This window comes from Chrysemys picta, chromosome 5, assembly GCF_011386835.1.
Source record: "Chrysemys picta bellii isolate R12L10 chromosome 5, ASM1138683v2, whole genome shotgun sequence".
Lineage (NCBI taxonomy): Eukaryota > Metazoa > Chordata > Testudines > Emydidae > Chrysemys > Chrysemys picta.
The window spans coordinates 59,042,320-59,067,789 of record NC_088795.1 but is presented as its reverse complement, the minus strand read 5'-3'; the positions used below and the strand labels follow the sequence as shown (position 1 = coordinate 59,067,789).

At 45.0% G+C, this 25,470-nt stretch overlaps 1 protein-coding gene across 5 annotated transcripts in view; it reads right to left on the bottom strand.

Annotated features, from left to right (window-relative positions):
* DCLK2 (doublecortin like kinase 2) overlaps positions 1–25,470 on the bottom strand; it is a 153,967-nt gene that overhangs the window by 12,198 nt on the left and 116,299 nt on the right. For all 5 annotated transcript variants that reach the window (XR_006174410.2, XR_006174411.2, XM_008166098.4 and 2 more), the window contains 4 exons: positions 17,513–17,632; positions 9,076–9,222; positions 1,349–1,482; positions 198–275 (listed from right to left, as the gene is read on the bottom strand). Coding sequence is in view for 3 of the 5 variants with exons in the window: in XM_008166098.4 (XP_008164320.1) it covers positions 198–275; positions 1,349–1,482; positions 9,076–9,222; positions 17,513–17,632 (479 nt within the window). In the remaining 2 variants the exon portion in view is untranslated. The remainder of the gene's footprint in view (positions 1–197; positions 276–1,348; positions 1,483–9,075; positions 9,223–17,512; positions 17,633–25,470) is intronic.

Here is a 25,470-nt window from a genome sequence, read left to right as displayed (position 1 = left end):
TAAACTAGGGGCAGCTTAAGCCAGTTAGAAAAGGAGAAAAAAAATTGGGGAAAATAATAGTTTGGAAACAGCTGGAGCCAACTATTGCTGGGGGAGGGGCAGGGGGCGCAAGGGGAATCAGATTTCCCCCTTATTTGAACAATTCTTTGGGTAATTAATTCTTTACTATCTTCCCTTTGACCTGGAACTAAACTCACCTGCGAAAAGGTGGGAATCCACAAAGCAGTATGTATGTGATCACACCTGCAGCCCAAATATCCACCTTTAAGCCATATCTGTAAAATAAGAGAACGTGTTACTTGTGCAAGCTTCCAAAATGTGTCACCTCTAGTTAGTTGTTTTTTAAATTAATACATACTGAGAGTCTGCCAAAGGCAGATGTATTAGCATTTCATACAAGTGGAGTTTGTCCTTCAATTAATACCACGGAGTATAACAAGAGGGGCATCTAGTCAATATTTTTCTGGTTGTCCTCCAGAGTATTGAGAGCCCCAAGGATCCCACATTTTCCTTTGTTTTTAGTTCACAATCCCCCAGTCTCCATGGAACAGTCAATAGCTTTCTGGTCTGATTCAGATTCTTTTCAGCACCAGCCCATAATAATCAAAGGAGGATATTGTTGAGAGAGAGGGGGAAATCCTTTCCCTCTCCTGCCACAGTGGACAAACTGCTTCTGCATCATTCCCAGACACTGCCAAACTGGGGAGCAAGCTTCCAAGTCTTGAGTCTCCTGTATGAATGAGTAACACTAGGATGAAGAACTAGGACTTTTCTTTTTAAACATATGAATACAAATACTGTAGGTCAAAACATGTCACATTTTCTCTGATTTTTCTAGCTCTGCAGGTGGATCAAATACCCTTTGACATCTTGGTCTCTCACCGCTCTCAAAAATACTTTTCAACAATTGTGCAATGCAAGAGCAACAGTGCATCAAACAATCTGATATTAGAAAATCCAAATTATTCATGCCAACTATCACCTACTCCCCAACCAAGAGGTCTGTGATTTACTTCCAGAATCTTTGAGACAGAGTCAGAGCCATCTTCCCAATTAAGCAGTTAGCTGCAGCAGCATCTCTTATCTAAGTTACATGTGCACACACAAATATTTTGCAGAGTGGTATCAGAGGAAATATATATGGAAGAGGCTGATATATTGCACTCATTAGACAAGCAGCTGAAGACCAGTTTAAATGACCCACATCCACAGAGCAGTGAAATCAAATATTTACCAAGGGTCAAAATTTGGCCCTTTTACACACACACACACACACACACACAAACACACACAGTAATAAACTTTCTTTTACACACCAACTTAGGAGACAAAACTGCTGTATCCTCACCCTGTCTCTGCAATGATTTCTGGAGCCACATATGTAGGGGTGCCACAGACTGTATACAAGGGTCCTTCAACCACTGTGGCCAATCCAAAATCCCCTAGCTTCAAGGACTTTGTTCCATCTGAATACTCGCATACCTGGGGTTAGCAAAAACACAACAGGGATTGAAGGATATTTTTCCAGTACATGAGGGAGTAAAACAGCAAAGGCTGAACATGATATAATGTGATGAGAAGAGAGATTCTTAAGCTATCCACTTTGGTTTTGCTCCATGATTCTTGAAGGCTTGGACTTCCAGTGCTGTGATTCATCTTTGTGCTTGAGGAGCTTTAATTCTCTCTTGGAAAGTTCTGATGGGGTTAGACTCAATTTGAGAAAGGAAATAAATCTAAAGGATTTTTAAAATAGATTTTGCTCTGTTTCTTGATAGATCTAGTCCCCACCTACTCCTAAAAATCTAGAACCAATTTCCTATTGCTTTTAGTAATACTATTCACTTATATAGTGCTTTCCATCCTGAGCATGCTATAGAATGATGTATTGCTCATGCTGAAGGACAGGTGTAAAAGATAGGTTCCTGCCTGGAGAAGATTACACTCTAAATGAAGGTTTAAATATTAAATTTTCATAACTCCCTTGCAAGGTGTTTATTGCCAGAGCAATGGTTAGTGTAATGGACAGGACTAGAGTTCTGGAGTTCTTCCTCAGAATACTAGACCACTACGCTCTGCATTTTATAAAATGCCTTTCAAATATCTTCTCTATGGCCTCCCTGCCATCCACATCACCCACTGCATTCAAAATGCAGCTGCTAAAATCTTTGCCTGCTGTTCTGACCATGTTACTGTTAATCTCCCTTCCCCCCCAACACACACTGCCCCCTACTTTTCCAGCACACCATGTTCAAGCTTTTTGTCCTCACATTCAAGGCTCTTGACATCTCTGCTCCTTTCTGTCTACTCAACAGATCTAGTATCTTATCACATCAGCCGCCCCTGCCCTCTGCTCAGCCAACACTGCCAACTTTAAATGTCCACTTGTCCCACAAACGTGTCTCTGCTTTTTTCCATGCTGCCACTTACGCACAGAACCTGCCCCACACCAGTCTGATGTGTAAGACTGCCTCCCACTCCTTCAACCCGCTCAAGACCTATCATCAACCTGATCGCTTTACTTGTATGCCATCTGTGTTGTCTTGAGATTGTAAACTCTTTGAGCAAGTACTCTATCTTATGTGTACAGACAGTGCCTATCACACTCGGACTCCCAATCCTGAACTGGGCCTCTGAGTTTTCCTTTTGTGTATAATATATTTAAATGTAGGTATTTAAAACTATATTTTTTTCTTTAAAGAGTCATATCCAACATGGAAACTCTGTGCTTATCTTTCTCAGAAGTCTATATTCCCTATGTCAAGCAACACAACTCCACATATTTGCCAAAGTACTGAACCCCCCCCTAAAAGAAACCTACCCAAAAAGCAGCCATAAACACAAACAGATACATTTAAGAACAGTGGTTATCAAACTTATTTGATCATGTCCCCCTTCGTGTCTCTAGTAGTTTATGCCCTTCCCCTGCCACACAAGTACCTATACTGATAAAAAACCCAGGATGCAACACTCACTAAACATTAAAAACAGTAATGCAATGATTCAAACAGAGCCATTTAAATATATAGTAATGTAAATTTTAAGTGAGATATTGCTTATTTGCATCATACTGTTGTTACTAGCGTGATGGGTGTGCCTTTTTTGGGAGCAGAGCAATTCCATCCTGGGTTGGATGCTTGGGACAGCTATCCAGAGATCCCTTTCTACCTTCAATTAAGTGTGCACACCACGTCGTAACAAGTGGATTAAACAACAGATGGCAACAACTTTGTATAATGCTATGCAAGCTTAACAGAAATCTGCCAAAATTCGCCATCTAGAGTTAAATGCATAGTGCCAGATGAAGACTCGATATGTAGGGGTCTACCAAATTTGTGGCCATGAAAATCACGTCATGTGAAATATGGTTTCCCTTGTGAATCCTGGTCTTTATGGCCCAGCTCTGAAGGCAGAGCGGAGAGCAGTGCCCAGCTACCCGGGTGCCCAGCTCTGAAGACAGCACCTCCCACCAGCAGCAACACAGAAGGGTGGCATGGTATTGCTGCTTTGCCCTCGCAGCTGGGCAGCTGGAAAGCCATGGCTGCTGGCTGGGCACCCAGCTCTGAAGGCAGCACCACCTGCCAGCAGCAACACAAAAGTAAGGGTGGCAATATCGCAATACCCTAATAGGCTTTTGACCCCCTTTCAAGTCCAGGCCCCTAGTTTGAGAAATTTGGCAGAGATATCACACATTTTTCATGGGTTGGTCATGGCATAAACAGTACATTTCACAGACGTGTAACACATTTGCTAAATTTGCTATTTATGCCATGACTAACCCACAAAAAATTGTGTCATTGCTGTGGGTAAAATGTGTGCAGTACGTTTCTTTTTCCTAAAGCTTCTCACGCACCGCTACAATACATTCTGTACCTCCCCTGGGGGGCCTGTCCCCCACTTTGGGAACCTCTGATTTAGAGAACAATGCACTATACTCTCCTCACTCTTTGTTGCTCAAGGGACACCAAAGGTAATTACAAAAGCAATTTAATTGCATTTTCTAAAGGTGGCACTTAGGAATGCAGGCCCTACTGAGGACATAAAGGTCCACAGGTTTGCCCATGTATTTTTTGCTGACTACTTAAGCATGCAAATGCATGATCTTCATAATTTAGGTGCAAAATGCACATCTAAACTTCCATGTTTATGGAATTATTGGATAGATTATCAAGGAATGTATGTTATGTGGAAATGTGTACACACACACACGTTTTCATTTGCACTAAATGCTTCAAGGACAGTTCTAAAAATATAGCAAAGTCTTTGCATGCTTAATATGCACTGAATCCCAATGGGTCACCTGAAGACAGTATCAAAGACACCATTTAGCAACTGTTTTCTGTAATCCACAACACTCAAATCACCATTCAAAATTGAAAGAAAAGCCTATTACCAGACTACTTGAAAAGAGGGGCCCCTAACACATTACACTGTATACAGACACTCTGGAGCATTATTAGAACTGCTCCCTGGATTGCTGACAGTTGATTTATAAAACAGGAATTGTTACTGCTTGTTGTAAATCTTTCAAGTCACCGAGGCAGCAATACACAATAACTTCTCAAAGTGACTGGAATAAATATACAGGCACAACAGTGACACTTTATTATTCTTGCAGATGAGAATAATCTGGGCCAGACTCTGTTTTCACTTACACCAGTGTAAACCTTGAGTAACTACTTTAACTTAAATGGAGTTAGTCTTCAGTACTGTAAATACCAAATTTACCAGAGTAAATTCAAATGAGATTGGCCCATTTACAAATTGCACTTAAATCTGATTTAGAAGTATTGGTGTTTAAAACTACTCATTACATTCAGCCTCTGAGCAAATTCCTGCATGTAGTTCCTCTAATCATTTCTGTACACAGAGATTTCTGGAATGTATAATAAGCCTTATAATGTTGTAAGGGTTCTTTTTGGGATCTGGTTAAAATTATAGCAGTAATAAAGCATTTCTAACTATTGATGCTCATCGTATATATAAAAGCTACTCTGGTTGGGACTAATTAAATACACTGCTGACTTCTATGGCCCCACAACAAGAGCTGAACATACATTTCTTTATCCCTGCATTATCAAAAATCATAAAAATCTTCTAAAGATTGAAGAATTTAGCCCTATTCTTGATCCGGATAGGACATAAAAGTTTCTACCTAGTAACTTGTGCTGCCATTTATAGCACAGATAATATTGTTACAGATGACAAGATGTTAAGAACATAGAGCGTCCATACTGTGTCAGACCAAAGGTCCATCTAGCCCAGTATCCTGTCTTCCGATGGTGGTCAATGCCAGGTGCCCCAGAGGGAATAAACAGAACAGGTAATCAAGTGATCCATCCCATCGCCCATTCCCAGCTTCTGGCAAACAGAGGCTAGGGACAAGATCCCTCCCCATATTTATGTAGCTGAAGGGCGAACTATTGCTTTACATATTTTAACAAAATGTCTATTGTTTTTTCCTAAAAACTGGGCCTAATTTTTCCCTCTCTTCACTGATGTAAGCAGTAATAATGACTAAAATGAGTAAGTAATGTCTTACTAAAACCCCAATCTTGCAAATACTTACACATGTGCATAGCTTTACTCATGCAACTACTCCTTCTGAAGCCAATGGAACAACTCATGTGGGTAGAGTTACATGAGAGTGTTAGCAGGGCTGGAGCATCAGTGAGAAATCACACCTATGCAAGAGTGGCCAGAATTGGGCCCATTGTTTGTAAGTGATAACTATGCCTGATCTACTTATTCATGTTTGCTTGCCCTAGTGAATATGATTACAGTAAAAAAAAAAATATATATCAACAACTGAGGAAGAGAGCAAGTTAAATTAGCATGCCATAGGCCTGGTCCCCACTAAGCCCCCACTTCGGACTAAGGTACGCAAATTCAGCTACGTTAATAACGTAGCTGAATTCGAAGTACCTTAGTCCGAACTTACCGCGGGTCCAGACGCGGCAGGAAGGCTCCCCCGTCGATGCCGCGTACTCCTCTCGGCGAGCTGGAGTACTGGCGTCGACGGCGAGCACTTCCGGGATCGATCCCAGAACATCGATTGCCTGCCGCCGACCCTCCGGTAAGTGAAGACGTACCCATAGTCAACCTTTACTTATATAACTATATTTTTATTTGCAAAGTCACAGTGTGTTTTAAAAGCCACTCATTTTCCAATAACCCCACACAATATTTTCCACCTACTAACATACATTACAAATTATTAAATTTCTTAAATAAACTAGTGTTGACTAAATAATAATCTAAGGATTCCAATAATGGCAACTAACGGGTACATATTCCTGCTAGCATCAACAATGACATATGCTATACCTGTGCAAGCAGGAAGGAAACAAACAAAATGAAGACAATTTGTGACACAAGCAGATCAGTAGGATCCTAATTAAAGTATATTGTCAAGTGATTTTTATATAAAAAAACCCAACTACCCATGATTTGGAATTACTTGTTACAGATTTGAAGTTAAATATTTTCCATTTTGTCCTTTTCAGTTTAACAAGCATGGAGGAGGATTTTTTCCCCACCCGTGTTCAGAACTGAACAAAAGTTTTGCTTCTTTCCAGTTTTGTACAGCTGGATCACCAATTGTCAGCGTAAGTCTGGGAATAGTATTCATTAGTTAATTGTTTTTGCAGAGCCAGCAAAAGGCCCAGAGGGAATTCTCACAAGAGTGGTAGTTTGAAAATTCTCATAGTGATACCTGTTGTTGTTGTTTTTAAATCCATTTAGAATCAAGGCAGAGGGTTGGGGTGTGTGGAGGGATTGGGGGGGGTTGAGGGCTCCGGCTGGGGGTGTGGACTCTGGTGTGGGTCGGGGATGAGGGGTTTGGGGTGCAGGAGGGTGCCCTGGGGCTACTGCAGGGAGAGAGGACTCCCCCCAGCTCTTTCTTCCTGCAGCAGCACCTGGGAGGGAGAGGTGTCTCTCCCTGCCGCAGCAGCTCCGGGGCTGGGGCAGCATGATAGGAGCCCCTCCCCCGGTCACAGCAGTGTATGATTGGTAAAAAGAATGAAAATCAGACATCTGGATATCTCAGGTTTAAGAATTGAAACACTGGTTAGTATAAAAGCAATTGACACATTTACATTTACATGCACTTCTATTATGTTATCTTAACATGCATGCCAATGTCAATTACAATGAATAAGACTTGCAACTGTTGAGTAATCTCGTTAAGCTTTCTAGGCAAAAAGGGTGTTTGTGCCTATTTATACCTGATTCGATTACTAATGGAGGCTTAAAATGTCAGATTAGCCTCACAACTCCAATCCACCCAAGATCCTGATGTCACCACATTATTATTTTAAAATGAACGAGATCAACTATGGCATGCCACAGGCTGCCACTAAAACTGTGCACACTCTTGTTTGCTTCTGGACCAGCACACTATATTGAAATTAATTCAGCATGAACATGCAATCTTCAGAATGGCTAAGCTTTGAGATACACTTGAAGATAAAACCACCATCTTCTGTTTTTCTCTCCCTTACCTCAAAGTTGCCAAGCGTATTTTTTTGCCAGAAAATTTTCAGGTTCTATTGTTAAAGGGTCACTATTCATTTAGATTGCACAGTGTTTATACAACATTATAGCCACTTCACATAAGGTAACATTTAGTATAATTTTTTTAAATCAGTATCATCCATGAAGAATAGCAATACTTGCACAAAATAAAGAGTACCAAATAAATAATAATAATAAAAACCCCATGTTAGAATCCCTGTGTCCACAGCTCAACAACCCAATGTCCACATACCTTGCAACTAAAAATGTATCAAGTAAGGTCTGAATACATATTTTTTTCCTCAAATTTCACTGCTAAAGGAAGGACCGAGTCCTGGAAATCCTTACTCGCTGTCATCATTGGGACTGCTGGGGTAAGAAAGGACTCTTTAATTTAGTACGGGTTTGTCCACACTGGAACTTTGTCGGCCAAACTTTTGTCATTCAGGGGTGTTAAACACACACACACACACACACACACACACACGAATGACAAAAGTTTTACCGATTAAAAGCACTTTGTTGGCAGGAGTGCTCTCTCCTGCCGACAAAGAGCAGCTACACTGTGTGGTTTTTAGCGGCAGCGCTGTAGGGGCACAGCCATGTTGCTAAAAGCTGAGTAGTGTAGCCATACCCTAAGAGTTTGCAAGTTCCAGCCCTGTTGTCTGTGCTTGTTCAAATGCCACTGCTAGAGTAAGAGACATAAATCCCTTTTATCAGCTTCCCCTTTGGTGCAATCTCATTATACCATTAACAGGACTGACAAACAGAGCTTAAATAACCCAACACATAAGGCTTCCAGTTACTGATGACACCGTGCCAGTGATGTGGATTCTGGACTTGGTTGTCCAGTGCCTTGCATGGTAGGTAGTTATTTACACCTGTGCAATGTGGGTGTTAAACACTACCTCTGCTGTCAGTGACTTAGTAACCTTTTGCATACTCTGCCTATATAAGCTACAAAGCAACAGGAAATAAGGCACTCACTCCACTGCCAATTTCCACTTGGAGTTTGTAAAACAGAATCCACAATATTTGTTGCTATCAGGCACAGAGCAGTAGATATTTATGTCCCTGACAGGAACTAATGGAAATGAAATATAGTTCCTTCTGAGGAAATAAGTGTACTCTCAGAGTTTATAGCTATGATACTGAGAAGTCATCAAAAAGATTTTACCAGATGTGGCGATGGGAGAGGAAATATCTTACTTCAAATAACCCTGGGATCTTCAGAAAGGGATTAAAACCCTTGTTTTAAATTGAAACTAGGATTGTAAATAATTCATTAACACATTTTTAAACCCTGTTTTGTGCTTATCCAAGTCAGAGCCAGGAATCAAAATGTAAATGATAGGTCTAGAGTCTAGTGCACATTAAGCACAGATCACTTTCCCTATGTCTATTAATATTTAATGGAAAGAGATTTATTTTAAGCATGCAGTCGTTCTAAATTCATGTTCTATGTCTGATTGTTCAGCTCCTTGGCATCTTAACATTTACATACAAACATTTACATTTGTGGAGGATGAAGCAATGGAAAGCATGACAAAACAAGTGACATACCAGGAGATTCTCTGGCTTAATGTCTCTGTGCACAATGTTGAGACCATGGAGGTATTTCAGTGCACTGGCTAGATTGTAGACCATTGCGCTACCATCTCTCTCCGTATACTTTGTTGAAGAAGTGATAGCATCAAATAGGTCTCCTCCCTAAAGTAAGGGAAAACATCAAAGGCAATGACAAGAAAAATCATCAGGTATCAATACTCTAGTCAGACTGCTGAAAAGATGTCAGAGAAAGCCATACTTCAACATCCTTGCACCAAAGGCATGCACAAAGACCCGTCATGCATTATACGGGAAAGATAGGCTGCACCACTCGAGGCTTGTCTACATGGAGAAGTTGGTGCACAGTAAGCTAGGGTGTGAGTTTAAAGCACACTAGCAACTCCTCACTTACTCTCTGTGTGGACCCACTTACTGCATACTAAGAGTGACCTCATGTGGTTTAGCTTAGTACATTTCCAAAGTGCACCAGCTACTGCAGCCTTTTTCCTCATGTAGACAAGCCCTTGGAAACAGCTATCATGGTAGGGAAGGATGAACTTGTAGACTGAGGCACTGGGACTCAGGTATCTGGGTTCAATACTCAACAGGCTTGTGTGTGTCGTTGGGCAAGTCACTTCACCACTCTGCACTTCAGTTCCCCAACACTAAGAGGAGGATACCACCACTTCCTTTCTCCCTGCTTTTGACTGTCTTGTCTATTTACATTATCAACTCATCAGGGTACTACAGAACTATTTGTTTGTACAGTGCCTAGCAGCTGGAGCCTCTAGATGATGCTGTAAAAAACGGTTACCTACCTTCTGTAACTGTTGTTCTTCGAGATGTGTTGTTCACGTCCATTACACATTAGGTGTGCGCGCGTTGCGTGCACGGATGTCGGAAACTTTTCCCCTCAGCGGCTCCCATCGGGCCGGCAGGGTCGCCCCTCCCACCAGAGCGGCGCCCCACGCTAGCGTATATATATCCCTGTGGGCCCAACCCTCCCTCGGTTCCTTCTTGCCGGTGACTCCAACAAAGGGGAAGGAGGGTGGGAAGTGTAATGGACGTGAACAGCACATCTCGAAGAACAACAGTTACAGAAGGTAGGTAACCGTTTTTTCTTCTTCGAGTGATTGTTCACGTCCATTACACATTAGGTGACTCACAAGCTTACCATTGGAGGAGGGTAGGAGTCAAGGAACAATTGATTGAAGCACAGCCCTGCCGACCACCGCGTCCTCTCTGGTCTGATGATGGATTGCGCAGTGGGCTGTGAACGTATGCACCGACGACCAGGTCGCCGCTTTACAGATTTCCTGGAGTGGAACCTGCACCAAGAAAGCCGCCGAGGACGCTTGGGCCCTAGTCGAGTGAGCCCTGATCTCCGGGGCTGGTATGTTGGCGAGCTCATAGCATGTGCGTATGCCAAGCACAATCCATGCTGCCAAGCGTTGCGCCGAGATAGGCTGGCCTTTCATTCTCTCCGCAGTGGCAATGAACAGTTGCATCGACTTGCGGAATGGCCTGGTCTGTTCCAGATAAAATGCCAAGGCTCTACAGACATCGAGGGTATGCAGGCTGCGGTGGTTTGGGTCCGTATGGGGCTTAGGGAAGAACACCGGTAAACAAACGTCCTGCCCCATATGAAATTGCGTGACCACCTAAGGAAGGAATTTGGGGTGCGGCCTCAGTTGCACCTTATCCTTATAAAAAACTGTATAAGAGGGTTCCGAAGTGAGGGCTCTCAATTCCGATACCCTCCTAGCCGATGTGATGGCCACTAGAAACGCTACCTTCCACGAGAGGTGCATGAGGGAGCAAGAGGCTAGGGGTTCAAAGGGCGGCCCCATGAGTTTAGTTAGGACCAGGTTAAGATTCCATACAGGGACTGGCGGGCGCGAGTAGGGAAAGACCCTCTCCAGCCCCTTGAGGAATCGGACTACTGTGGGGTTGGAGAACACCGAAACCCCCAACTCTCCGGGGTGGAACGCTGATATGGCAGCCAGATGCACTTTAATTGAGGCGGGGGCGAGCCCTTGATGCTTGAGGTGCAGCAAGTAGTCCAGTATTGATGGGACAGAGGCCTGCAGAGGCTGTATGTGATGAGACTCACACCAGTGGGAGAACCTCTTCCATTTGGCAAGGTAGGTCGCTCTTGTGGGGGGCTTCCTACTACCAAGAAGAATTTGCTGGACCTGTTGGGAGCACCTGTGCTCCGTATCGTTTAGCCAGAGAGAGATACCACGCCGTGAGATGTAGTGACGTTAGGTTCGGGTGGAGTGGACGACCCTGGTCCTGCGTGATGAGGTCGCGATGGAGTGGGAGAGTGATCAGGGCGGTCACGGACAGTTCCAGCAGGGTCGTGAACCAATGCTGGCGTGGCCACGCCGGTGCGATGAGGATGACTGTTGCCTTGTCCCTGCGGGTCCCTGTGGATGAGCGGGAATGGTGGGAAGGTATACCTCAGGCTCCCGCCCCACGGAATCGCGAAGGCATCTGCCAATGAGCCCGGGCTGAGGTTCTGGAATGAACAAAACTGAGGACATTGGGTTGTTGTCCTTGGCGGCGAAGAGATCCACCTGGGGAAACCCCCACCTCTGGAAGATTGAATGTAGGATGTCCTCTCTGAGTCCATTCGTGCATGTGGTAGGACCTGCTGAGGCGGTCCGCTAACCCGTCTTGGATCCCTGGAAGATATGCTGCCAGTAGGTGGACTGAGTGAGCTATACAGAAGTCCCATAGGAGGAGCGCCTCGTGACAGAGGGGAGAGGATCGGGACCCGCCCTGCTTGTTTATGTAGAACATGGCGGTAGCGTTGTCCATCAGAACTGACACGCTGTGGCCTTCTATGGTAGCGTGAAAGGTCTGGCAGGCGAGGCAAACTGCCCTTAACTCCTTCAGATTGATGTGAAGCAACTTTTCCTCCCTGGACCATAAACCCTGGGTCTGCAGGTCCCCAAGGTGCGCCCCCCAGCCCAGATACGACGCATCTGTTACTAACGTCAGAGTGGGTTGCGGGGTGGCGAAAGGGACCCCTTCGCAAACCTGCTGCTGATCGAGCCACCAGCGGAGGGAGTTCGACACCCGAGTTGGGATTGTCACTACTAGGTCTAAGGGGTCTCTCTTGGGGCGATACGTTTGGGCCAACTGTAACGGTCTGAGTCTTAGGTGGGCATGTCTGACTACATGTGTGCAAGCCGCCATGTGCCCCAAGAATTGCATACAGCATCTGGCCATGGTCATGGGGAATTGTTGGATGGAGCTTACAACCCTTTGAATGGCCAGGAACCGTGACACTGGAAGACTTGCCCGTGCCGCCACCGAGTCCAGGACTGCTCCTATGAAATCCAGTCTCTGTGTGGGGATCAGTGAGGACTTGGGTACATTGACCAGTAGACCGAGCTTGCGGAACACCTGTAACGCCAGTGCCATGTGGGAGCGGACTTTGTCCTCTGACCTGCCCGCGAGGAGCCAGTCGTCCAAGTACGGGTATACCCGCATCTTTCTTTTTCGAAGAAAGGCTGCCACCATGGACATGCATTTCGTGAACACTCGCGGGGCCGTTGCTAGACCGAAGGGCAAGACCATAAATTGGAAATGGTGTTGGTTGATGGTGAAGCGCAGGAACCGCCAGTGGGCCAGGCGGATGGCGATGTGAAAGTACGCATCTTTCATATCGAGGGCAGCGTACCAATCCCCCGGATCCAGGGATGGGATAATAGCGCCAAGGGAGACCATACGAAAACGTGCCTTGACCAAAAATTTGTTTAGTTTGCATAGGTCCAAAATGGGATGGAGGCCCCCTTTTGCTTTGGGAATGAGGAAATATCTGGAGTAAAACCCTTTCCCTCTTAGGTCCAGAGGGATCTCTTCCACTGCTTCTACTTTGAGGAGGGCCCGCACCTCCTGCATAAGGAGTTGCTCGTGAGAGGGGTCCCTGAAGAGGGACGGGGATGGGGGGTGGGAGGGAGGGGGGTGAGGAGAACTGAAGGGTGTATCCCGCCTCCACCGTGCGAAGGACCCAGCGGTCCGATGTTATACGGGACCAAGCATGGTAAAAATGGGGCAGGCGGTCCCTGAAACATAGAGGAGGATCCGGTATAAGGGTTGGTACTCTGTCCTCGATCGCAGCTTCAAAACCCTTGCTTATTTCCCGGCTGCGGCTTGCCTTGGCCGTGGCTTTGGCCCTGGTTAGGCGTGTTGTTACGTCTATGCCTGTTATCCCTGCCCCTTCTGCGGGCTCGGTGCCGAGTCGGCTCTTTCTTGCTCCGTGGTCTGGAGACCTTGGCCTCCTTGCGCGAGGAGGGGCGCCCCTGCGGGGAGCGGGACCGGTGTCTCGAGGGGCCAGATCTCGAGGTCCTGGACGGGGGGCCTTGCTGGTGGTAGGCCCAAGGGGTCCAGAATGGCCATTGTCCTGGCTGGCCCCACTGTGGGTGCCAAGCGGCTTCGTGTTCCCTACCGGCTGGTGCCCTGTGGGCAAATCTGCTGGACTGGCCCAAGTCTGTCTCCGAAACCACAGACGGTGACCAGGATGGCCACGGTGGTGCCGTGGGATGGTGCCGGTCCGGGGTCGGAGAGTAGTGCCTCCGGGACTGGGAGTAACGTCTTGCCAACCTGGACCTGGACCGGTACCGGTGACCTCGGGACCGGGAACGACTGCAAGTGGTCGGTCTTGGGGATCGCGTGGCTGACACGTCCTGGTGCCTACTCGAGTAGGGCTGCTGGGTCAGTGCCGGGTGCTTGTTGGGGCCCGACGGCTGTGTGGCCCTCTGCGCCGAGGGTAGCCGGGAGTCCACCGAGGCGGAGCTCGACCGGGAACGGCGCCGTGAACAGTGCCGAGATGGTGACCGTGATGGGCACACCATTGCCGGCTTGCCTCAGGATGGCAGTCTTGGCGGATTATCTTTGACTTAGAGGGGACCCACAGTGGACAATTCGATGAGGTCCTTTGCTACCTCAAACGTGTCCAGGGTGGAGGGCTGTTCCAAAAGCTTCTCCAGCCCTTCCTCCTCACTCGATGCGCCTATCCCGGGGCTCGACGGGCCTCTCGGCGCCGGAGCCACTGGCACCGGGATCTGTCCTGGGATCGCCACTCCCTTATGCGCATTCGAGGTCTTCGCGGGCGCTGCCCTCTTATGCAGGGAGCGTCCTCGGGCCTTGGGTTGGCCCATCGATTTTGCTGGCGAAGATGACCGGTGCCGGGGGCGGTCTTGCTGTGTCGGTGCCATCGGCTTATGGTGCCCCACCGGTGCCAGATCACGCACTGATGCCGGGGCACTCCGCACCGAAGTTGACGGTGCCGCGGCCTGTTGCGTCGAAGTGGAGGGCTGTAATACAGCCTCCATGAGCAGCTGCTTAAGGCGAAAGTCCCTCTCTTTCTTAGTCCTGGGCTTGAAGGCCTTACAGATCTTGCAGAGCTCTTTTTGGTGTGCTTCCCCCAGGCAACGGAGGCACGAGTCGTGGGAATCACTTATCGGCATAGGCTTGCGGCACGTGGCACAAGCCTTGAAGCCTTGGGTGTGCGACATGCCCCGCCGCCCAGGGCTGGTGTCGGGATCGACCAAACACGTAACACAAAGGAGCTTAACTACTACTAAAGAACTGTTAACTGCTAAGATTAACACTAACTATTAACGCTAAGGGACACTCTCAAGCGAGAGACAGAGTTGTTCCAACGCCATCACGGACAGTAAGAAGGAACTGAGGGAGGGTTGGGCCCGCAGGGATATATATCCGCTAGAGCGGGGCGCCGCTCTGGTGGGAGGGGGGACCCTGCCGGCCCGACGGGAGCCGCTGAGGGAAAAAGTTTCCGACGTCCGTGCACGCAACGCGCGCACACCTAATGTGTAATGGACGTGAACAATCACTCGAAGAAGAATGCAAATAATCAATAATAATTACATAAGTACATGTTAGAAATACTTAGTGCAAACATTATGAAAAGTAAAAATAAATAAGAATGAGGCAGGATGATAACAGTGCTTCATTCCACAGCATATTTGCCCCATGCAATATATGGCAGAGTCTGCCTGGTGTTTTTTGAGCATAGCTGTTGTGCAATATCCTACCAGCATCCATTATAGCTCAGGGGTATGTAACAGCATTTTTAAAAACAGTAGTAAAGAAATATTTTAATTTATATGGCATTTCCACTTGCTGCAGTTAATTTAAGTTGTGTGCCATCATGATGGTTACCTTGGATACAAGCGTGGGAGTGACTTGGCTGGGTTGTGGGTGGAATTCCAAGCATTGTAGCACATGTGAAAGCAGTAGCAATTCAGGATATATATTCAAAGATTACCCTGTTTTTTTAAAGTTGCATCTTAAAAACAAAAAAGCCATCTGCCACATAAAAACTGTTTCTAGAGATAGTCAGAAATGAAGCAGTGGTACTGAGCCAGTAGCTACAAACCTTCACCAGGGGGTTTCAAGCAAACAGATGTTGCGGAAAAGTTTCTTGAGTACAGTGAAATTTTTAGATAGCAATACCTTCTGAAATGTTGATTTATACTTTTATCCAATATAATGATAAATGATAAAGTCTGGGTTTACTGCTGTTGTTTTAACATATAGACTAGTTTGCATGTTTGCTATTGTTCCTGTACGAGAGATAAGAATGTACATTTGTATGCAAGCATGTGTGAGAGAAGCCTCAGATTTGATACGGGTTTATAAATCTAACTCAGATGGCCTAGACACTCAAATTATTCATTATCTTGTCACAAAACAAGCGACTAAGAAATATCAGACCTATGCCACATAGAAATTTCTGGATTGTTTCAGTATATTTGTATATTTTCTTATTTTATGATGGGGAAAATATGCTAAGTATTGTAACAGGGGATCTATTTTTCTTCTATATAATATTTTTCAGGTGTTTCCTTTTAAACAATAATTCTGCAAGTCATTCTGCCTTCTTTGCTGCTGCATATGCTATTTCTGAGGGAGTTCTGCACCAAAAAATTAAAAATTCTGCAAAATTGTGCATATTTTGTCAAAACAACATTATAATTACACCATTTTCAATTATTTTGGTGCAGGGGGGTGAGCTTCAGCACAGTGGGGATTCGAGTGCAGGCGACTCAGCAGGGAGTGGTCTGGGTGCGGGGGGAAATTCAGATGCCTCGGGGTTGGGCATTTGGGGGTACAGCTCGCTGTACAGTGACCCCCACCCCCATAGCTGGAGAGCACTGAGGACAGGAAGCTGGGGAGGAGCTTCCTGAAGCCCAGGGAAGTTCCTGGGGATGGGTCTGACCTGGCCCCGGCCCATGCAGGGATTGGTCCTGCTTTGAGCATTTATATCTTTTGTTACAGACAATAATGAGCAACAGCTGCATTTTGTTTATACATAGGTTATTTTGATATTGGACTAGATGAACTCCTGAGGTCCCTTCCAACCCTGTGATTCTATGATCTGCGCTTTGCACAGTGGCACAAAACTGCCCAGGAGTAATATGCCAAAAACCCCTGGTTTGTGTAACAGGTTCATGCTATGCATTAAAATGTTTCTATGGAGGTGCTTCATAATGCCTTTGGCTCACAAGAGAGCAGTATCACTCTCCAATGTTAGCAAAGTGGAGCTCACAAGATTTTTCTCTCTGTGACGGTATATCTAGCGTTCAGCCCACAGAAGATAAGCAACATTACTACCACCAGCTGTAGATCTGCCAGCAGTTGGAGATCTCCTTTAGCTGAAGTGGAGAGATTTGTGCTTCTGGACTGTGTCTGTGAAGAGGAGTGTAACTTATTTAGTAATTGTGTCTGTTGTCTTTAGGATATAGCTTAATTGCAAACCCAGTAATTCACACCACTCGATGTGAATGATTAAATAAGAAAAGCTGATGGAGAAAAATGTTGCAAGCTGGTGACATGTTTACTGTGTGTTGTGATGATATAACAATGTAATTTAAAAAGTTACACATAACTTCTTGTTCTATATTTGGATTTCTCTTTAGATTGGGCACTTACCTTACAAAAAGCACCTTGAATCCCTGCTATGTGAATAGTCTAATGCCAGGTGAAAAATGATAACAATTATCAGGGGTAGCCATGTTAGTCTGTATCCACAAAAACAACGAGGAGTCCGGTGGCACCTTAAAGACTAACAGATTTATTTGGGCATAAGGTTTCGTGGGTAAAAAACCCACTTCTTCAGATGCATGGCGTAATTTTTCACTCCATGCATCTGAAGAAGTGGGTTTTTTATCCATGAAAGCTTATGCCCAAATAAATCTGTTAGTCTTCAAGGTGCCACCGGACTCGTTGTTGTTTTTATTATAACAATAGTTCATTTTAATGGAATTTAACAACAGTATTTGCATGATTAATTGGAAGTTCTCATCAAAATGCTTATCTGATTATGTCTCCTGAGAGCTGTGTGATATTGGAATTTTCCTAGACTTCACATTATGTGTAGATAAATGAAAAAGAAAATTCCTTGAAATAGTCTTACCTTAACTAACTCCATTACCAGATAGAGTTCTGTTGGAGTGTCCATCTCCTCTATCAGCATGATAATATTGGGGTGTTTCACTTGGCGCAGTATGGATACCTCATTCTCTATCAGATGCTCCTGTTTAGTCAGGAAAAGGAGGAAAGAAAGTTTATTTTAATTGACAATGAACTCCCAGTAAAACTTCCAGGTGATAGCTTTCCTGTTTTTGTTCTTAATTTTTACACACACACACACACACACACACACACACACACACACACACACACACACACACACAGTCAGGTCTTTCACGATATTACTTATATTGCAGAGCTGTGGTGAAATGACACATTTTAACCATCTCTTAATACCACTGTATTTCCTTCCAGACCTGATCTCTTACAAAATAGCTGCCAACTTCATGGGTTTTATTTTTTGTTTGGTTTAATATTTATATTTAGAACCTGAAAACTACTTACCCATTTAAGTTTGGAAATTGTTTTAGCTCCAACAGCTTGATATTGTGCTAGGGTTAGGTTTTATTCCCCCTTTCTCCTGCCCCCACCCCATATGAAGGTACAACGGCTTTAAAATAAGTTAATTCTAGGGTTTTTTCCTTTTCTTTTTGTTTTAAATTCAAGACACCCATCCACTAAACTACATGCTGGGGATTAAAGAAAAAGTCACAGATTCCCTTTCATTCATGAATGTTTTTACTTTTTTCCTTTTTAAAATATTTGAAAACATTCCTGTGATGGGTTCGGTCATAGAGACCCTCTTGGGACTGCTACCTGATGTGCTGAGACTACCTCTGAGCCAGTTTTCCCTGCCAGCTTGGGACTTCGGTACCCTGTCTTGTTGAGCCAGACACGCTAGCCTGCTGGAAACACAGACCCATGTCTGAACCACGTCCCCCAAAAGCTGCAGGCTTAACTGAAAACAGCTTAAGAAGTACTCCTGTCTCTAGCAGCCAGATACCCAGCCCCCAATGGGGTCCAAACCTCAAATAAATCCATTTTACTCTATATAAAGCTTATACAGGGTAAACTCATAAATTGTCCGCCCTCTATAACACTGATAGAGAGATATGCACGGCAGTTTGCTCCCCCAGGAATTAATTACTTACTCTGGGTTAATTTATAAGCAAAAGTGATTTTATTAAATATAAAAAGTAGGATTTAAGTGATTCCAAATAATTACAGACAGAACAAAGTAAGTTACCAAACAAAATAAAACAAAAACAAGTAAGTCTAAGCCTAATACATTAAGAAACTGATTACAGATGAAATCTCTCACCCTCAGATGTTCCAATAAGCTTCTTTCACACACTAGACTCCTTTCTAGTCTGGGCCCAATCCTTTCCCCGGTACAGTCCTTGTCCAGCTCAGGTGGTAGCTAAGGGATTTCTCATGACTGCCGCCCCCTTGTTCTGTTCCACCCCCTTATATAGCTTTGGCACAAGGCAGAAATCTTGTGTCTCTCTGGGTCCCCACCCCTCCTTCTAAATCGAAAAGCACCAGTTTAAGATGGATTCCAGTACCAGATGACACCCCAAGCCTTCATTCTTCCTGGCCTGACTCACAGGAAGGCTTGCAAGTAAATAGAGCTATTTACAACCAATTGTCCTAGTTGATGGGAGCCATCAAGATTCCAAACTACCCTTAATGGCCCACACTTTGCATAATTACAATTTCATATTTCTATTTCATATTTCTAGTTTCAGATACAAGAATGATACATTTATACAAATTGGATGACCACATTCAGTAGATTATAAGCTTTGTAATGATACCTTACAAGAAACCTTTTGCATGAAGCATATTCCAGTTACATTATATTCACACTCATTAGCATATTTTCATAAAATCATATGGAGTTAAAAAGGCTTTAAAATAAGTTAATTCTAGGGTTTTTTTTCTTTTTGTTTTAAATTCAAGACACCCATCCACTAAACTGCATGCTGGAGATTAAAGAAAGTCACACATTCCCTTTCATTCATGAATATTTTTGCTATTTTCCTTTTTAAAATATCTGAAAACATTCCACAGGGACCTTTCGGTTCATTGTAAATCTAATAACCATCCCTGTATAAAACAAGAGGTTATTTGCACTTTGGGAAATAAGTCACCTCACTGGGAGTCTGAACTTGCTCACATTAAAAACACTGACTAGTAACATGCACCTCATGCATTTGTGAACAGAATTACTGGAAGTAGATATGTACACATTATGACAGACTGTACATGAGCAGTGACTGAAAACCTCACACTATTTCACCATTTTTCTGCAGGGCTATATAAAGAGGTCTTGTTTTCTGCTCAAAGCTCAGTCACATGGCTGTGTAATTCATTAATTTGAATTAACGGGTCTATTTCCCAGAACCCACATACCAGGCATGCATCTCATCCTGTGAGTGGTGCAGCATATATTGATTAAACGGGTTGCATCTTTGAAACCCAATTTGCAAGAACATCAATTGTCGTTCAGCAACCCAACTTAAGTCTGCTCCAAGCAAACGTGCTCTGGAGAAAAGAAAAACAAACGAAACAATTTTGTTTAAAAAGGTTGACCTTTACCCACAGAAAGGAGCCATTGTAAAATGCTGGCTATTGTGATTCATGAAAAAAAACCTAAATAAAGCAGGGCCAAGGAACCAAGTGAAATGTGGAACCCTACTATAAACAAAATCTCAGCTTTAGGAGCAAATAGCCAACATAATCAATTCATTACACTATTTAATTCTGACCCTAGCAGCACAGAACCATCTATGCTATCTTGGCCTCATCTGAGCCACTAAATTGTTCTCTTTAGACAGGTTTAAGTAACAATCTATTGTAATTAACCTTTTATACAAAGGTTACAAAATGCTCTTGCATCACTGTCCTGATACATGTCCTGTGAAATGCTGACCTGTTTATGGTTATTAATTTTTAATCATCTTGTCCTTGCTGTATTCCATTAAACTTTTTAAATATGTCAGTTTCCACAGCTGCCTCAACCTCTTCCTCAGGGAAATTGCTGAAATAGATTTTAGTCTAAGTTGAAAAGATTTATTTAAGTAGAAATGATTGTACTATTAACATGTATACTGATGGATGAGAAAAGATCAACTAGTTTGGTTAAAAAGTTGTAACTCCCAAGATACAAATTGCTGGACAGTACATTTGTGCTGGACAGGAGTGACCATCCTCAATGCAAAGGTTGTGCATATTTGGGCCAGATGGTGGTTTTAAGGTTTGTGACATGTGGGAATGGGTGCGGATACATTCAGCACAGAGAAGCAATTTGAGCACTGTTTTCCCCATGGTCATTCATGAAGTCACCTTACTAGATCGTAACTTATCTCATATTCTCTGTGTCTATTTAATGGGGTAGGGGCAAGATTAAACTCCTAGCTCCTGACAGACAGTTTAGGATTAATGCATTAAGCAGGTAATGCACATGGACATGTACACTGTTATAGCTGCTACCTTCCTGCCTAACAGAAGGAATGTTATCTAAACCTCTTGCAGAACACTGTACTATGGGTATGCAGCATTTGCCATTTATAATTATATTGTACTATAGCTCATCTCTTCAAATATCCCTGGATTTTACAGTCTCAGACAAGGTTGCATCAAAAAAGAGTTTTGTGCAACAATCCATAAAAAATGGGCTACCTATGGAAACACTGCAGAAACAGAAAAACTGGCATACCAGAACAGACCATTTTATCTGCCCCAGATCCTGCCTGTGAGAGTGTCCTATACTTCTTACCTTCAGAGAAAGGTAAGTGGCTTCCATCCTGCATCTGGTCATTTATCCAAAATACTATGTCTTAAGTGTATTCTTGCCTGACCCCAAGTGATGATCAGTGCCTGTAGCATGAAGACCAACATCTTTATGTGGATAAGAATAGCATCTGCAAGTACACTAGTTGGGATAAAAGTGTCTAAAACGGTCTTGAAACTTGATAGATTTCAACAGCAAGTTCCACTGGTTAATTATATTGCATTAGAAAAAGAACTTATTTACTGTTTTATATTTGTTGCTTCTTAATTTTCTAAGTGACTTGCCCAAAGTCACACAGGAAGTCTGTGGTGGAAGTGTGAATTGAACCTGGATCTCCCATATCCCAAGCCAGTGCCCCAACCACTGGGCCAGCCTTGCTCCCCCAGAAATGTTTTATTAATAGTTAATTATTATCTATGCTTTCGAAAATTCAGTCCAATAACTTTTTTAGATCCAGATTCTGTTTCTTTCAGGCCTCCCTGCTTAGGAATTGTCCCACAATCAGTCCAGTAGGCTGGTGTTCATAATGCTTCAGTCTGAAACACCTGTGTACTATTCTTTTTCATCCACTAGACAACCAGACATGGCAAGATCAACAGATCTTGGGTAGCATCAGTATAGCAGCAGAAACTCCCAAGAAAGTCTCCCACCCTAGTGCGGATGAGAAAACAGCCAAGAGAATCCTCCCAATTTGTGCCTGCAATGCTCATAAAGACACTGGCCTCAATTCTATAACATTTGCTTGTGACACCTGGGAATAAGACAGGAAAGGGGTTTGATGTGTTTCCCAGCTGACAGAATCTGAACTTTTAAATTCACCACTTAAAGCTTAAACAACAATTTTAGAATAAATGTTATTTGTAAGGGATAGGGTGTTGTCACTAGTCAATAGAATGCTGTTTTCGAAAGTCCAGCTGTATATAGGTCAAGGAAGGGGGTGCTGCAACCAAGATGGAAAAATAAGGGACAAGGCAGAAGTTTTAGGTAAAATAGGAATATAAGGAAGATGTCTTATTTATTTGAAAACTTCCATGCTTGCCAAATCACTGGGGGCCCACTCCAATTGTCTTTAGCCCCAAAGAAGAAAAAAAAAACCTGTTACCTACCTTTCGTAACTGTTGTTCTTCTAAATGTGTTGCTCATGTTCTTTCCATTCTATGCGTGTGCGCACCTACGTACACAGACAGAGATTTCTACCTTAGCGGTATCCGTAGGGTTGGCTCTGGCGCCCCCTTGTGTGCCGTGCCCATATGGCGGTATATCAGGCGCCGCCGACCCTATGCCCTCTCAGCTCCTTCTTGCCAGCAATTCCGACAGAGGGATAGGAGGGTGGGGAATGCAATAGACATGAGCAACACATCTTGAAGAACAGTTATGAAAAGGTAGGTAACCGTTTTTTCTTCGAGTGCTTGCTCATGTTGATTCCATTCTAGGTGACTCACAAGCAGTATCAATGGAGGTGGGCTCAGATTTCATAGTCTAGTGCAGTGGTTCTCAAACTTTTGTACTGGTGACCCCTTTCACATAGCAAGCCTAGGAGTGTAACCCCCCCCCCCCGTTATAAATTAAAAACACTTTTTTATATATGTAACATCATTATAAATGCTGGATGCAAAGTGGGGTTTGGGATGGAGGCTGACAGCTCACGACCCCCCTATGTAATAACCTCATGACCCCCTGAGGGGTCCTGACCCCCAGTTTGAGAACCCCTGGTAGCAGCTGGCAGTACTGCTCTACCAAAGCCAGCATAGTCCTGGGCCTGCTGGGTAAGTGTGAATGGGACGTGAATGTGTGGATGGACAATCAGGTGACCGCCCTACAGATGTCCTAGATAGGCACTTGAATAGGAAAGCTGCCGAAGAGGCTTGCTCCCTGGCTGAGTGGGCAGTAAGGATCGCCGGAGGTGGCACCTGTGTCCGATTGTAGCAGCAGCGAATGCAGGCAATGATCCAAGAAGAAATTCTTTGAGTGGACACAGGATGATCTTTCATCCTGTCGGCCACCATGATGAACAATTGCGTTGACTTGATCCTTTCAATGTAGAAGGCTAGTGCCCTCCTGACATCTAGGGAATGCAATCTATGCTCCTCCTCCAAATTATGCGGCTTTGGAAAAAAGGCAGGTAAGTAAATGTCCTGGCCTGTATGAAACTGAGACCACCCTGGGCAGGAGAGCTGGGTGAAGCCGAAGCTGGACCTTGTCTTTGTAAAAGACTATATAGGGCAGCTCTGAGGTAAGTGCCCTAATCTCCGAGACCTGGTGGGCAGATGTTATTGCAACCAAGAATACGACCTTCCAGGGAAGGAGGAAAAGAGAGCAGGGAGCCAGAGGCTTGAAGTGGGGCCCCATGAGCCATGATAGCACAAGATTCAGGTCCCATGGAGGGATGGGTCTCCTGATGTGTGGGTACAGGCGCTCGAGGCCCATGAGGAACCTGGCAGTCATGTCCTGGGCGAAAACCGACCTACCCTTGAGCGACAGATGGAACACCGAGATAGCAACCAAGTGGACCTTAATAGATGAAAGGGATGGGCTTTGGAGTTTGAGATGCAGAAAGTAGCCCAGGATTAACTGCAGTGAGACCTGCTCGGGCCAAATGCCTTTACCCGAGCTCCAACAAGCGAACCACTTCCATTTGGCCAGGTAGGTCGCTCTGGTGAAAGGCTTTCTACTGCCCAAGAGGACCTGTTGGACACCAGATGAGCACTCCTGCTCCTCTGCATTTAACCATACAGAAGCCAAGTCGTCAAATGCAGTGCCACCAGGTTCAGATGCAGAAGACTGCCATAATTTGGGACACTAGGACCAGCCTGAGCAGTACTGTAACGGAGCAGCCACCAAGAGGTCAAGAAGCATGCCGAACCAGGGCTGGTGCAGCCAGGCCGGCGCTATGATGATCACCTTCACCATGTCCTGCTTGATCTTCATGAGGACCTTGTGAATTAACGACACTGTGCCGGGAAGGGGGATGGGGGGAGAGGGAGGGGAAAGGCATACAACAGAGCCCCCAACCATGGAAGTAGAAGAGCGTCCAACAGGGAGCCTCTGTCAATCCCCCAAATTTAGCAGAAAATGGGGCATGTCCTGTTCTGCCTAGACATGAACAGGTCTACCTGGGGAGTCCCCCACCTCTGGAAGATGATGCTGACCACTTCCGGATGGCAGAACCACTTGTGGCAAGATGAGAGAGCCCCGCTGAGGCGATTTGCCAAAGTCTTCCTAGCTCTGGGGAGATGTGTGGCTATGAGATGGATGTCATGTTGTACACAGAAGTCCCAGAGCCTGAGAGCTTCTTGGCAAAGAGCAGATGATCTGGCTCTGCCTTACTTGTTGATACAGAGCATAGTTGTTTTGTTGTCCCTCAGGTCCTGGACCAGCCTGCTTTTTATGAGAGGTAGGAAGGCTTGGCAGGCCAGGCGAACTGCTCTGAGCTCCCTGACAACGTGTAGGGAGCAATCATAACTCGACCAATGGCCTTGCGTGCTGAGATCGCTCCTGTGGGCTCCCCACCCCAGGTCCAAAGCATCAAAGATGAGGGTCACCGACGGTGATGGAGCCGCAAAGGTAACCCCCTCCAACATCAATGCTGGATTCTGCCACCAGGTGAGTGACAATAGTACATGGTCTGGGACCCTGACCACCCAGTCCATGCTGTGTCTGTTGGGGATGTAGACTGACGCCAGCAAGGGCCTCAGACAGAGTCATGCATGTCGGACCACATAAATGCAGGCCGCCATGTGGCCCAACAATCACAGGCATGTGTGAGCGGTGGTGAGGGGGTGGGCTTGAATGCACAAGATGAGGTCCGCCATGGCTTGGAACCAAGCCTGAGGGAGGAAGGCTTTGGCCTGAGTAGAGTCGAGGACTGCTCCAATAAACTCTATGCATTGCACTGGACTTAAGGTCAACTTTTTCTTGTTTATTAACAGCCCCGGGTCACAACAAGTGGAACAAACCAGATCGAGATGCTGCTGCACCTGATCCCAGGACTGACCCTTTATTAGCCAGTAATTGGGGTACGGGTAAATTTGAACACCCCGGTGCCTCAGGTAAGCGGCCACTGGTGCTATGCACTTCGTGAACACTCTCAGAACTGACGAGAGTCTGAATGGCAATGCCATGAATTGGAAATGGCGCTGGCCCAGCGTAAAATGAAGGAAGCGCCTGTGCCCTGGGAAAATGGAAATGTGGAAATACGCACAAGT